The 16125-nt window shown below is 40.1% G+C and overlaps 1 protein-coding gene across 1 annotated transcript in view; it reads left to right on the top strand.

Moving 5' to 3' along the window:
- The window catches only part of ccne1 (cyclin E1), a 10793-nt gene extending 3848 nt beyond the window's left edge, over positions 1-6945 (top strand). The window contains exons 7-12 of the mRNA XM_046032556.1: positions 2904-3050; positions 3250-3345; positions 3673-3807; positions 4946-5057; positions 5204-5361; positions 5865-6945. Coding sequence (XP_045888512.1) covers positions 2904-3050; positions 3250-3345; positions 3673-3807; positions 4946-5057; positions 5204-5361; positions 5865-6044 — 828 coding nt within the window. The 3' untranslated portion in view covers positions 6045-6945. The remainder of the gene's footprint in view (positions 1-2903; positions 3051-3249; positions 3346-3672; positions 3808-4945; positions 5058-5203; positions 5362-5864) is intronic.
- The last annotated feature ends 9180 nt before the right edge of the window (positions 6946-16125 follow it).

Raw genomic sequence — 16125 nt, 5'->3', positions numbered from 1 at the left:
CGACTCCAGACTGTCCAGAACTCAGCTGCCAGGCTTTTAACCAGAACAAAGAAATATGACCACATTACTCCTATTTTAGCTTCATTACACTGGCTCCCAGTGTGTTTTAGAATTGACTTTAAAATTCTATTGATCACTTTTAAAGCTCTTCATGGCCTCTCGCCTTGTTATATTTCTGACCTTTTAGTCCCATACGCACCAGCACGTACCTTGAGATCCTCGGGCAGAGGTCTGTTGTCTGTTCCAGAGTCTCGACTGAAAACTGAAGGGGACAGAGCGTTTGCTGTCAGGGCCCCGAGGCTCTGGAACAGCCTGCCTGAGGAAATCAGGTCGGCTGAGTCAGTGAACTCTTTTAAGTCCCTTCTTAAAACATACTTTTATAGGAGAGCCTTTCCTGATCTTATTTGACTTTATTTTATCCCTTTTATTTTATTCTATTTTACTAATTTTATAATTATCTGCATTTTAGTCTTTTCAATGTTTTCATGCTTTTATCTTGTATTGTTTTTGTATTATTGTCTCTTGGGTATTATTGTCTTTACACTTTACACACTCTAAAGCACTTTGTAACTTGTTGAAAAGTGCTCTACAAATAAGGATTATTTTATTATTATTATTATTATTATTATTATCACAGTATTGTAAAAATGTGCCGGGGAAAAAAAAGATTAAAATGTACTGAATACACACACTGAAACCATTTCAACAAGTTTTATATCGGAAACAACCAATACAATTGCCATTTTGTTTGCATAAAAAATAAACCGCAAATACCTTTTTGTAAACATGAAAATCAAATGCATTATCAAGATTTTATAGTATATAGGTAATACAATGACCCTGTGGACAATTACATGAAAACAAATAAGTCTTTAGAAGACAGTGATAGTAACTGAGCCCAAAAACTGACATAAATGCAGAGCAGTCTGTAGTAGGGGTGGGAATCACCAGAGATCCCACGATACGATATTATTGCAATTTTAAACATATTGCAATTTATTGCAATACTTTATCTTTTTCCCAACTTCAAATTGTGTCTCCAAAGCAAAACTCTAGTGGGCTGAAAGTAATTTTATTAGTGCCAAAAACAAACTTATTGTAACAATTTATGTAATAAAAGATCAATACTTGACGTTCGTGTTACGATATGATATTGCCTTGCAAAATATCGCAATACTATGCTGTATTGATTATTTTATTTTTTTTCCCCCAACCCCTAGTCTGTAGCGTTTCTAGATATGCTGGTTGGGTGATTAAACAGCGCAACGTGTTATCATGTGCAGTGGATGAATGGAGTCGACGACGCACACAGCAGCAGAACAACGTGTAGCGTTTTTACAAGAGCAGCAACACTGAGAGCTTCAGTTTACACGCGATTAGCATGTCAGAAACAAACTAAAGCTAAAAGTTAACTCACCCTGCGTTCACTATAAGGTTATTTTCTTCAATCAAGTTTCCCTCAGCACTCTCCATAAAAACTAAAATACGACCGGACTTCAGAGTGGCTGAAAAATCTCCGCAGTGTTGTTGTTGTTTCCCAAAAAAAAACCACATTGTATACTGTGCGTGCGCGCCTGCTTCTGGGAGACGCTGGACAGGGTTTGCTGTGAGTTTATAACAGCGCGGTTAACCGTACCCGGTTATCATGGTAATTAAAATGTGTACGGTAATAATAACCGTTGGGAATTTTACCATGGTTTACCGTTAAACCGGTAATCGTTTCATCCCTAAGGGGATGTGAAGTGTTCTCCATAATTGTGTACAGTTTGACTCGAGAGGCTCCAGGGCAGTCTCCAGCACAGAGCCAGCCCTCTTAATCAGCTTTTTTAACTTCTTAGTGTCACTGGCTCTGATGCTGCTGCCCCAACAGACGACAGCAAAGAAAATTATACCTGCAACAGACTGGGGGGGGGAAAAAAATATGCGCAAAATCTTTCTGCACACATTAAAGCACCTAAGCAAAAAGTAGAGTCAACCTTCACCTGGCTCAAGGAGGTGGTTGAGGAGGTGGTGTAGGGGCTGACAGAGTGAGGCATGGTTCCTGGTGTGGCTGTGTTGAAGTCCATTTTTGCAGGGGTTAGTCAAATCACAGGGGGGTGTGTGAGGAGGCAGCAGCTGTCGGCAGGGAAGATGTGGTTTCTTTGTAGCTAGGGGAGCTGAAGGTCCTATGGGCCTAGTGAAGAGTGCGTTCAGGCTTCCTTCCGCCTGACTCCCCTTCACCTTGAACCCTGTGATGGCCTTCATACCTGGCCACACATCTCTCATGATGTTTTGCTGGAGCTTGCTCTCCAGCTTCCATCTGTATGCCTCCTTGCACATCCTCAGCCTCACTTTCAGCTACCTCTGCACGCCTGTCAGTCATTCTGTCCCCATCCCCGAAGGCTCTCTTCCTCCTCTTCAGTAGCTCCTTTAGTTCACGGGTGATCACAGGGTGCTTATTGGGAAAGCATCGCACTGACCTGGTGGGTATGATATCAACACAGAAGTTTATGTAATCTGTTATGCATGGCGTTGGTGTCGTCTCGATGGGGCTCAGAGTAGTCCCAGTCTGTGGCCCTCAGAACATCCCTGCAGAGTCTCTCCCACCCCCTCACTGTCCTATTGGACACATCTTGCTCCCAGACAATGGGTGTGTAAGTTGGTGTGAGACATACCAAGTTGTGATCTGATTTGCCAAAAGGGGGGAGAATTCAGTGTTTTCTTGTCGCTGTGGGGCATTTGTGCCATGTCAACTGGAGCTCCAGCATCAGGTTGGCACTACCATGCCGCCATCTTAAGCACTAGCACTAATCAGAAATGATACAAATGGGTCTGTTCCAATTAAACTAGAGTTTATGGTTTGAAGTCATGGCCATGGGAGGCCACATCACTGCAATGATGTTCTGTTTGTGTGCTTGCTTTAGGTGAGTGAGGTATACAAGCTGCACAGGGAAACATACCACCTCGCCCAGGACTACTTTGATCGCTTCATGGCCACACAGAGAAACCTCTTCAAATCAACGCTGCAGCTAATAGGCATCACCTGTCTCTTCATTGCTGCCAAAGTAGAGGTAAGAAGGGCTGGATTATACAGGATTTAACACGGGATGATCAGAATCCCCGGTTGTTAAGTAGCCTGTAGTAAACTGTTGTGGGTTGCTTTTTAGGTACACCATCTTAGTTGTATGACCCCTTCGGCAACGTTTTACAATATGTATGTTGGTATGATCGATGGTTATAAAGCTCGATCTGTGTTTTTGCTTCTCCCAGGAGATGTACCCTCCCAAGGTCCACCAGTTTGCTTACGTTACAGACGAAGCCTGCACTGAAGATGAGATTCTCAGCATGGAAATCATTATTATGAAGGTAAACGGCACACACATTACTCACTTATCCATGGCACACAAACTGGTCTTCATATGTTACTATCACATGGCCCAATCTCACCCCACCGATGGAGTTTTGGTAGATTTTGGTATGTAAGTGGTATGAATCTTGTAATGATTGGCCCTTGAGTTACCTAAATGTAGTGGACAGCATGAGTTCTCTTCTAAAAGTAATTTGTTGTCTCAACCCTGGAACCATGAAAATGTTCAGTTTATTTAGATTTAAGTGAAGTAGTCAGTCGTATTGCTGCTATTTGACTTCTTCAACACTGCAGGTTGTCTGCTCTTCCTCTCTTTTCTAACACAGGAGCTGAAGTGGAGTCTCAGCCCACAGACTCCCATCTCCTGGCTCAATGTTTACATGCAGGTGGCCTACCTGAAAGAGACAGACGAGCTTCTCATCCCCAGATACCCCCAAGCTACATTCACACAGATCGCAGAGGTATGTTGTGCAGGGTTTAAATTGATTTATCCATTAGGTAGTTCATTATTACAGAAAGGGGAGGCTTTGAGGAAGTCTACACAGTTGTGACCAACATTTCAACAATGCTGGTTGTAGTCAGGAGTGGCTAAGTATGTCATCAGGTACATTCACTTTCAAAAAGTCTTTTTCACCACAGCTAGGTTTCCTTTTTCTGTACAAATATTTATTTTCTCACCCGTGATGTTTGAAACTGACAAAATTCTAAAGCACGTCCTCAATTTATGAAAAACGATTACGCTCATGTGAGGTTATTTTTTCTTTATTTTCTTTATTTTTTTTTTAAAGAGTTAATGTACCTAATGAGAACACTTAATGGAAACACCTTATTCTGAATATGTTTGGACCTAACAAACATGTAATCCACATGACTGATCAGCTGTCTCTGCTCCAAGAAGGGTTAGGGAATTTCTGCAGACCTCTCTATTTTCCTCTTTTAATTGGCTTATTGTGATTATTTGTTTGTTCTCTGAAACTACACAGCCTAGTTTATTAGCTCCAAACCGGTCTATGGAAACCCACCCCATTTGCATTTATTTTCTTTTCGCGACATTTTAAAAGTTCTCTTCAAATTTGCTTGACAGTTACATGAAAACATGGGTATTTTTGTGTAAAATAAAAAATAATCCCAATTGGTGTTTGAAGCTCTCGTCTGGTTTACATCCTCACCCACCCCCAATAAATTTACAAAGAGTTTACTTCACTGGGTGAAAAACAGGATCCTAAGCAACATTTTGAGAGACGACTTCATTCAGAGAAAGCCAGTTTTAGCTCTTAATCTCTCTCATCCTTTGGTTTTAAGGCATCGCTGACCTGCAAGGACAGTTACCACATGCATAGGTCTCTTTAAGCGATCTCTGGATTACATATTACGACCGGTCAAGCTTTTATACCTCTATTTAGAGGTTATCGCACTTCTTGCTACCCTACAGAGCCCCCAGTTGCACAGTGTAGCTTTGAGGAGCAGTATTTGATCTGAAATCATGATCTGTCCCCTATTTTTATTTTTTTTTTTTGGGGGGGGGTTAACCATTTTGTAACACTCTTTTTGAAGTATACACTTGATGTTTAATTACAGTTGTTTATCTCCCCTCCCCAGTTGTTGGACCTGTGTATGCTAGATATGCGTTGCCTTGAGTTTTCCAATGGCATCCTTGCTGCTTCAGCCCTGTTTCACTTCTCCTCTCTGGAGCTGGTGGAAAACGTCACAGGTATAAAAAAAAAAAAAAAATTCTGCTTGAGCAAAAGTTTCCTTAAAACAAATGAATATGCTTCGTGTTTTATTTGTAATGCTCCTGCTGGTGGTATCCAGGTTGTGTTGCCATGACTTTGTTCATTCGTCCTTCTGTCCACACAGCTCTGAAGAGGGTGGAGGTAGAGGAGTGCGTGAGGTGGATGGTGCCTTTCGCCATGGTGCTGCGGGAGGTTGGTGGGTCGCCTATGAAAACATTCACAGGTATCCCTGCTGATGACATGCACAACATCCAGACCCATGTCTCCTACATTACATGGCTGGTAAGTGAAAATGGACTATGAACACTCTGATTTTCTCAGATTTAATGTGTAAAGCAGGGAGAACGGAGAACAAGCCAATGAAAATAACAGCAATCCTTTTGAATTTGAAGTCTAGTATTTTCCTGATCAGGCATCTGACAAATTGGGTCTGTTGTTGTTAATAATGATGATATTATCCTACAGCAGTGAAGTGGAAATTAGACTCCTTTTAAATTATGGCACTATTATTATTCTAAAGTGCTTTGTCACTTTTTCATGATAAATATTTTTGAATAGAATATTGAATTCAAATTGGGACTTTTTTAAAAATCTATATATTTTGGATAATTGTTAATTATATTATAATTGTTATTAATTGCATAACAAAAACATTATCGCCAAAAATAAGGCGTTAGTTTAATCTTAAACTCAGATTTTAGGGCTTTACTGAGATACTGCCCCTCCCTTTTCGCCGCTTTCTAGCGACAGCATAATTCACCTGTGTATTTTTGTACTGTGTACAGGACAAGGCCTACTCTTACCACGATGTGGATTTGGAGCGTCACAGCAGCTGTCCTGTCCCTTCAGGGGTCCTGACTCCCCCCCTGAGCATTGAGAAAACTGAAGAGTTAGTCCAAGTGGATCCTGCAGTGCTGAAAATGAGGCAGGATGCATACTCATCACAACAGTACCTTTCAAAGTAACGAAGCAAACACTGAAACTGCCAAGGCAACAGCAAATCCTAATTTGACTTTTACATTATAGCTGAAAGTGGAAGAAAAACAGCTGATTTGTTGACTCTGAACAGCAGTACCAGTACACGCGTACAGTGGAGTTTCAGTGGGCAAACGTATTTTCTCTTTTCAAAGTCAAGCTGATTACTTGATCCTGATGCTTTTAAACGTCTTCCCACAGGAGTCTTACCTACTTATCCCTGCGGGTTGGATGAACACACAAAGCAAAGGGCTGTTAGGGCTGTTAGGGCTGGGGCAGCTCCAGAGGAGATTTTTGTTTTTGAATAGCATTTTACCCAAATGCTTGCATTAATTACCAACCACACCGACTTTTAGTGGTTGCCATTTTTTTTTTCTATGCAGAGGCCAAATTGAATGGACATTTTATGGAGTCTCTACTTGATGTAGGGTAGGGGTGGGGATGTGTGTGTGTGTGTGTGTGTGTGTGTGCTGTTTTTAATATATCAGTGGCCTCATTTGCCCGAAAACTATTCCTAGGGTCATGTTTGGCTCTATGTGCTGCTATAAAAGTGGGCTTTGCATGATGGAGGGGAAAGTGTGTGTGTGTGTGTGTGTGTGTGTGTGTGTGTGTGCGCATGTATGAAATGGTATGTCCTTGTTTTTGGTTCTACTTTTGTCATTTTATTGGACAACATGTTTTGCTTAAGGACCAGTAGCTTGGCTACCTAAAATGGACAGGTGAACCAGCCAGGCTTCAGAAGCTAAAATATTGATTGTATTTAATTTTTATTTTTTATCCCAACCCGCGGTTTGTTTCACCACCACCAAAATGTAAGATTTCTATTTGACTTTTTAAAATAAAATGCTGCTACATATTTTCCATTAAAGACAGTTTGTGAGGACTCTTTAATGAATCTGTTGGGTTATGATTTTTGCAGCGATGAGCCTTTTTGTCAATGTTTTTGATGTAAGGAAGTGTGACTCCTGCCTTACTCTTCAGGAAGTCCCACATGCACACAGGCTTTATTCCACTAGATGTCAGTGTAATGCTGTCGTTTTGAATACATTCTGTTCTCACCAAGAAACAGACACATGCAAGTATACCATCACTAAAGTAACAGGACAGTGACTAGGGCAGATATGAGATATCTGGAGCAAACAGAAAGAACAAAGATATTAAGACCAAAGTTCCCACACAGTCCACACTGTGATTGCAGAATATGTGTATTTTAATGATTTTATTAAGCCGTACGGATTTACCTTTCTTAATTTTGACAAAATATATTCTGAATTGGGGATATTTTTATACAAGTCCTCAGTATAAGGACAGAGCAGGGGCGTGCAGTTTTTTTTCAGGGGTGGCCTAAGTATCCAGACTACTCCATTTTAGTTTACAAACGGCGAATTAAAACGAATACCATCTCCGTCCACACCAGGGTTTTAGCTGCGTTTTGAAGTTGATCTCCCTCTACATTAAAACGATTGAAAACACATGGCTAGGGCCCGTTCAGGTACACTGGGCGTGCGTGTGCCAGTGTACATAATATTTTACAAAAAATACTATATCAAAAACCTGGTCAGTAGCATTGTGTTTAGTAGCATTTGCTTTGCAAGACCCAATCAGAGAGCAGAGCGAGCAAAAAGTCCTCTGTTTTGGCCCGTCTTCACTAAAACGCCTTCCGGAGTTTTGAAACGCAAACCGGGGTTTGGCAGCGTTTCCAAACTTGTCCGTTTTAGGTCTTCGTTTTTGTCTGGACGGGAGGTACAAACTGTGTAAAAAGTTCTGTTTTAAAACCAAAACGCAGTAGCGTGTATGGGGCCTAAGTGGCACTGACTTATACAGGGGTGGCATGAAGTATGTTTCTTTGCTCACACAATATTGTAATTTATCGCTTCTCATATATACTTAATTACTAACATTGTAATATCATACTGTTTATTACAAGCTTTGATATTATTCTTATTCTTCCAAAAAAATCACCTCCAAAAGTAGGTTACATACAAAAGAAAAGTTTACACATTCAAGAAGAAGTTAGCTCGGCTAGCGGAAGTCTCTGGTGTGCCTACATGGCCGCCATCATAGTTAAGGGAGGAAATGTGGAAGGTGGAAGATGTGCCCATGTGCCACTGAGAAACTTAAATAGGAATGAACAGAGCCCCCATTCAATGCTGTATTCAGTTGTCTTTATAAGACATTTATATTTATTCAGTTAGCTGACGCTTTCATTCAAAGCAACTTACAATTGCTAAGTAGGCTATGTCAGAAGTTGCACGCCTCTGGAGCAACTAGGGGTCTAATGTCTAGCTCAGGGACACATTGGTAGATGTGTCACAGCAGGGAATTGAACCCGAGTCTCTCACACCAAAGGAGTGTGTCTTATCATTACCACCCAACTTTATAAGACACTCCCTTGACACAGCCCTGGGACAGAGATTGCTGTCACTGTCCTTAAATTGATGACTGATTGATTATACTGGTGGTAACCAGGACCAAATTGGAAAATACAGCATTTCTGAAAACACAGTATATCACAAAACACAACGACATAACAGAGAATGCAGCATTTCACAAAACAATAAAAGCAAAAAAGAAAATGCACTATTTCACAAAACTCATCAGCAAAACAGATAGGTCAGCAAAAAATATCAAGAAAATATAAAATAAGTAAGTGCAGATTGTTTTCAATGGCAATTTTTACTTTCCATGCCAAAATCTAAAGTCACTGTCCTGGCTGCATACAATAAACGTCCATAAATCCATTTAGAAGTCAGAAACGGAAGAATTAGAACTTGAAAATCAAGTATCATTACATTTTGAAGTTTTCCTAATTATCAAAGTCTAGTGATGTCTTTAGATCCATGCAAACGGGAATTGCTAATAGCTAATTCGTCGTAGTTTTAATGGTGCCAATTTGCTGAAATGTAAACAACTTTAGTCTCAAAAGACCATTATCAACCTGCAGCTTACAACAGTCCATTTGAGTTTTAACTTTTCCTGTCGTCATATTGTACAATTTTCAGCATGTATTTTACAAAGAACAGGTCTTATGCCCCAAGCAGAGTACTGCAGTAGACTGAACTGGGATTGAATGATCTTCTCTTCAAAGCTTGACTTCATCACTGGTCTACAGCATGAGCTAGCTGAAGTAAGTTTTGTTTATTGCATTGGTTTTGTTAGTGTTTGCCTTACTCTTCATGTTATTTGTTAAATATGTACTGCTCTGTCTTTACGTGTTTGTCTTTTCGTTTGTCTTTAAATGTTAGTTTTCTTCTCTGTGAATTGATGCGAACAGTCCTTGATGTCTTGGGTCTGTTTTTTAAAGTGATGAAAACTGGCGGTTCATTAATGCAGGGTGCCGTTTCTTCATAAAAATTTACAAACACTTTTGATTTATTCTGTGTGAATATACTTTCTGCGTGAAGGGCGCCGGCCAAATGTATGCAAGTCGGTCAGCTTTACTATGGATGCGCGACTGTCACTCCTGCTTGTGAGCTAGCTGACCAATAGACTAATCTCAGGAGATGGCAACATCAGGTGGAACTGCAGACAAAGAAAATGTGGTTATTTTCTTACAAAAACACCCTTTTACAAGGTGTTCACTGGAAGAAAAAAAACAGGATAACGGCACTTGGACTGGACTGACCCAATATATAAATTCAGCAGCAGGCAAGTGACCGAGGACGAGCTCACACCTGGGGCTTCTCCCGCTCTTGTCATGACAAAAGGACTTAGCTGGATGTGGTGGATAATGCCATAGACTAATGCTTTCCCTGTTTGCTAATTCAGAGCGTCAGCACTGAAGCATTGTGGACAACGACGAGGATGCAAGACCTAAAAAAGGTTCCTGAAAAATACACTGCAAGACCTATGCTACAAGAAAGTAGCTGCTGCCATCTGGATAATAGTATGAGGCAAAAAAAAAAATTAGGCAGGCTTAGCATTGCTGAACAGCTGGCATTTAAATGCACAACGAAGAGGTGACAAGAAATTGCCACATCCTGTCAAGAATTATAGACTGTGTGAAATTTTGTGGAGCCTTTGAGTTGGCTTTGCATGGCCATGATGGGAGTGAGCTCTCTGATGAGCCCGGGATATTCCGTGGGTTGGTGGGTTTTGTTGCCTCCGTCTGATGGAGTGTTGAAAGATCACCTTGAGAATGTCATTGTATTTAAGGGAACTTCAAAAACTGTGCAGAACGAGCCACTGGACTGTATGTTGTCTTGTGACGGAACACATCATCAAAGATGCCCAGAGCAGTGACTCTATCAATCCAGGCAGGTGAGACTGGATACTGCCAAACAGTTCCAACTGTACATTGTTAACAAAAACATGATTTGAGTTCACACCTCTGCAGTCAGCTGAGTCCACTGCTACAGCAATAAAATAGCTTTTGGCTGCCATCCTTCCTGAAAAGTAAGGTCATCTGCCAGTGTAATGAGGGGTGTCACTGCAGGTGTTCAGAGGAAAATACAAGATGTGTACCCATATGCCCACCACATCCACTGCTACACATCAGCTCAGCCTGATAATGCGACAGGCCACCTCTCACATATCCAAAGGGAGACTTTATGTTCTGACCTTGGCGGATTTGTCAGCTTTTTTTCCCAGATCACCCAAGATCTGACCACTTTCTTCATCTTATTCAGCAGTGACATATGTGTACATCCACCTGTTATTTATTGAGGCCCTCCCTGTTTGTTACACAGTATAAAATAATAACTAATATGTTTTACCTGTGAGCTTTTTGTATTGTGTTGTAAAAAAAAAAAAAAAAAAAGACAAAAAAGCCTGGTTTAGAAATCAGTTTAGTTCCTTAGTACGAGTTAGAAATCTGGAGTAGTTCATCACCCTCAAACCTGAAAGGAGAATTTCCTCCACCTTTTCTATGTAGATGTGCTCAGACACTATTTAGCATTAGATAGAGAGTTACATCAGATGTCTGATGTATCAGCCGAGGGAATTTATTTCCAAGATATTTTTAACTTCAGGATTCTTTGCTACTCTACCAAAGCAATAATCTTTAGCTTCTCACATATTCACATTTTGTCCATCAGATGGCAGCAGAAGGCTCTATAAATGACCTTGGAGTCTGATATTTTATTACTATTTTTATGACTTCATAGAACAGTGGCAGTAAAAATGACTGTACTAGTTATATATTTAGAAATGGAACTGTTGCCTGTTGGAACTTTAGGTGATGTAGGTGGAATGGGCATTTTGTCATCTCTACATTATTTAATTTTTATTATTTTTTCTTCTTCTCTCTATAGGACTGTGATACCATACTGGGACACTTTAACGCTTCTCCTTCACAAACCAGCTGGTCAGTGCCTTCTTGCTGCAGGATGACAGGTTTGAACAGTGTGAGATGGCATTTCCTGAAGATGCACTGAGCAACACCTTGAAGGCTGAAGACAGAGCTTAGTTTCATCTACAGAAAGGAAGGAGGGAAGCCTGTTGTGGTGCTGTGGAACTATTCCAGTTGTTTATTGAGAATAATCTTAAAAAGGTCTCTTCAGAGGCTGTCACTCTCCTAAAGCTCCTCATCAACACACCAATGACCATGGCAGAAGCTGAGAGGTGCTTCTCAACCCTTGAAAGAAATTAAAACTTTCCTTAAAAACACCATCACCCAGGAGAGGCCGAATGCACTGGCCACGAAAAAGAGACAGGTAACTGAGACGACTGACTTTACTCAGAAAGTAATTAAGAAATGTGCAGGTCAGAAGCAAAGGAGAGCGAAATTCATGTTCAAGTAGTGCTCCTGACCAAGTGTCATGTAGACATTACATTACGGTGTGTTTTTTCATTTGTTGCTGAGCTATGAAGTGCTGCTTCAGTTTGTTTGTCACCCCACTTCATTTTTTTTTATCACCAGCCACCAGTGGAAATAAACCAGACTTGACTTTGTCTTCTCACATTAGCTGTGAGCTGGCTTTATGAAGTACATCAATCATGGTTCAGCAACCTTTATGAAACACCCCTTGGTCTTTGTCAACTGCCGCACGAGCTCTGCAATCGAGCGAATAGCCACACAGAGACTAGACAAGCTACCACACTGAAGTTCTTGTTAACCACCGGCATAGATCTTGACTTGTTTGTCTCAAGTGGTTAGTTTCCTCTCTGTATGTTGACGATGCCAATGGTGTTGTTTGCTCTAGCTGAGCAGAGTTAGAACCAGGCCAGACTTCCCCCAGGGCCTTGCCACCACCCCATGTAAACAAGTTGCTCCAGTGTATATCAGCAGACACTTTGATGTCACCAGCTGACTTAGTTTCTCTTTTCTTACTCTAAATATACTAAATATTTTATTGATTTAGGCTAATTTACAACAGTGGAGTCAGACACTGACTATAAAAAGGGCTAAGACTGGTGCTTTTCAAAAACTCCACACATTAAGTTTATCATATGGTGGACTGTATTCACAAACATGGAAGCGGCACATACTGTATGACAATTCTGTATGGTTTCTATATGGCCAATCTGAGTTTCTGAAGGGTCTGTGATTGTTTAAGGTCTTCCACAAACCCTGAAGTACCCTTAGACTTTGAGAAACATGTCTGTGAAATGCTTAGGGACTCTTGCTGTACATGCCAGTCTTCATGTCATGCCGTTTTAAATGTGTGTATGCCTCCCTCTTGTGGCTACTCTAATTAAATGCTAGAGCACTTGCTGAACCACAGGAGCCTCATGCTCCGCCCTCTGAGAAGAAACACAAAAAGAAAAGGAATTTTGCATAATCAGTGAGATCCATGTGTGTCTGAGAGAAAAATGTACGTTTTTAACATATCATTAACTAAACACCTCTCCATCCAAGTTAACAGAGTTTTTGCAGAAATGATGTATTTAATTGCATTGTATTGAGGTTGTTTATGAACAAGATTAGTCATTTTCGAATCATACTCATGCAGGTTGATTTTCTTTGTGTATGTGTCCACATTTCCCCCAACTACTTTACCTTACTTTACTTTACTCTTATTATTAATAAATACAGCAAATAATGTTGGTGATAAAACATCACCGTGTTGAACTCGGAGGGCGGGGAAAACCATTCCGTGAAATATTCATTCACTTTTACATCGGCAACAGGTGCCATATGTATAGAGTTGACAGCTTGATAGAATTTACAAAGCATATATTTCAAGAGGTCACAATCAATCAAATACAATCAAATGCCTCTTGATAATTAATAATGAAAAATTACTATATATATATATATATATATATATATATAAACATAGGTGTATCCAGGGGGGCTATATAGCCTACATCTTTGTTCCATATAATTAAAAAAAATGTTCAGAAGGATCTGATGTTGAAAAGGCGAGATAATAGTGTTTTTAATGAAGTGAATCACTTTTGTAATCTCACATAAAAACAGCTTGCCTCTGATGGCCAGTATACCTATTCCTATGTGAAGACTCCGGGTCAGATTTCCCACCATATGCACTCCTGAGACTCTTGCCTTCTGATTCTGAGCAGTACACACACCAGCAACACCACAGCTAAAGGAGTCCCCTAACACCATAAAACGACCATCTCCCAGCACAACACAGACTCCAATACAAACTCCATGTAAGGATAAGGTGACCAGATTTCTGAAATGAAAACTGGGGACATTTTTGGTTTGGTGGTCAGTATGTCATTAAAAAATATGTTATTATGAAATAAAAAAGGGGGACGATTTTGGTTTTATAATCTGTCAAATACTTTTCTGAATTAGATCAAGTAATTTTGAGGCAGAAACTACCTTTCACTCAATAAGTAGAGGCTGCAATTACTTTCTGGCAAGTAGAATAATGCATTTTATGTGTGCTATTTAAAGGTATTGTAAGAGGGAAAAAGTACTAGGTGAGTTAAAATCTGTCCATTCGTTTTCCAAATATGAAAAAGGATATTAGACAGGCCTGCCAAACACATAATCTATTGGCAACAACACGCTTCAGTTATTGCCTATAATCACGTAAATGTCATGCTTGGTTATGACAAACTGCAAACACTTATTTGGCCACAATTGTGATTATTCTGTTAGAAACGTTAAAAGGAAAACGTGGACGTCTGGTCACCCTAGGTAAGGATAAAAAAACAGCAACAAAGTTTTATGTGATGGAGACTCTTCAGGCCAAATGAGAATCAAATCAACTTTGGGTGAGTCAGGGAGAGACCTCTGCTTTGTTTTGAAACTGACAAAACCGACACTTAGTTGGCTTTCCTATTGGACAGGCAGTTGATAACCTTATCCGGTGCAATATACTACAGTTGTATGGGTTTTCACATTACTTCACCAGCTAACATGAGATATTACTATACTGTGTACCTCCAGTATCATGTCAAAATGCTGATTTTAGCCTGCAAGAAATGATGTAACGATACAATGCTAATTTGTTTATACTAGCCAAGCGGGAAGCTTCCGGTCAACAATATGAAGCCGATGCGGAAGTCCCTGAACCCTGCATTCTATTGAAAATCCAGCAGGGGGCAACCTTTCTGGTTGCAAAAAGAAGTCCGGCTCCATTAGAAATAATGGGAAAATTACCCTACTTCTCAGCTGAATAATTACCCCAATAAACACTTTCCTGATGAGTTTATGGTCTCAGTCGATAGTTTCAAGTCTTCAATACAAAATGGTGTTCATTTTGTAAATTATGGTCCCATTTATTTTAAAATAGACCACAAAGCAGAGTATGTTTCAGGGCGGGATTATCTATGATTAAGTCGTTACCATGGCGACCTGTCAATCAGGCTAGAGCCGACTCGTACCCTCGGCACTGTGTAAATTTAACCAGCACCGTTGAAAAAGCTTATTAGGAGTTGGCTGTTCACTTTCTCTGGTGAGTACATTTAGTTTTTTAGCTAGCTCCGCACACGGCTGTTAGCTCCGCCGTATTGTCACTTCCGGGAACTTACTTGTTGCAAAAACTTGACATGGCGGCGCCCTATCTGCCAAACTCGAGGCTTCAAAACGGCAGTCCACAAACCAACAGGTGACGATGATGACTATGTCCATTTGTTATATACAGTCTGTGATACTAGCCTATAGTGTGATAGGCTTGTATAAACAGGCTACTATAAATGCTCCAGAGCATCAGTGATACCGGTGAGGTGCCTACGTACAGCCCAAACGATACTAAAGGACAGTACCCACCCAGCCACAGCCTGTTCACCCTGCTGCATTCTGGACAGAGATATAGAAGTTTCTGCTGCCACACCACCAGACTGCAGAGCAGCTTTCCCCCCCAAGCTATCAGACTTTTAAGTTCAAATTCATCCTCAGCTATCTCCATAGTTTATTTATGTTTACCATTTTTATAATTGCTTCTGTATTAATGTAAATTGTCTGCTATGTAGCAGAAGGGAGTTTTCAAATTCAGTTTCACTGTAACTTGTTACAGTGATGCAAGGGAGGGGCAGCCAGCTAATGTTAGCATGGATCAGTTCAGTTTAATTCAAAGAACTTTATTTATCCGTTAGGAACTTCATTTGTGCTGAGCATCAATGCATATACAGTTCCACAGACACAGCGCAATATACCACACACATTACATGTAAGTAATAAACAGTTCTATGTAAATAAGTAAAGCTTGCGAAGTATAATAAATACATGATAATATAATAATCTTTATTTAATAATAATAATAATAATAATCTTTATTTGTAGAGCACTTTTCAAAAACAAAAAAAAAAGTTACAAAGTGCTTTAACAAGTGTAAAGACAATAATACCCAAAAGACAATAATACAAAAACAATACAAGATAAAAGCAAGAAAACATTGAAAAGACTAAAATACATGTTTAAGATAAATATAAAATTAGTAAAATAGAATAAAATAAAAGGGATAAAATGAAGTCAAATAAGATCGGGAAAGGCTCTCCTATAAAAGTATGTTTTAAGAAGGGACTTAAATGAGTTCACTGACTCAGCCGACCTGATTTCCTCGGGCAGGCTGTTCCAGAGCCTCGGGGCCCTGACAGCAAACGCTCTGTCCCCTTCAGTTTTCAGTCGAGACTCTGGAACAGACAGCAGACCTCTGCCCGAGGATCTCAAGGTACGTGCTGGTGTGTATGGGACTAAAAGTTCAGAAATATAAC

The sequence above is a fragment of the Micropterus dolomieu genome, linkage group LG20, assembly GCF_021292245.1.
Source record: "Micropterus dolomieu isolate WLL.071019.BEF.003 ecotype Adirondacks linkage group LG20, ASM2129224v1, whole genome shotgun sequence".
NCBI lineage: Eukaryota > Metazoa > Chordata > Actinopteri > Centrarchiformes > Centrarchidae > Micropterus > Micropterus dolomieu.
The sequence above is the reverse complement of the archived record's forward strand: the minus strand, read 5'-3'. Positions and strand labels throughout refer to the sequence as shown.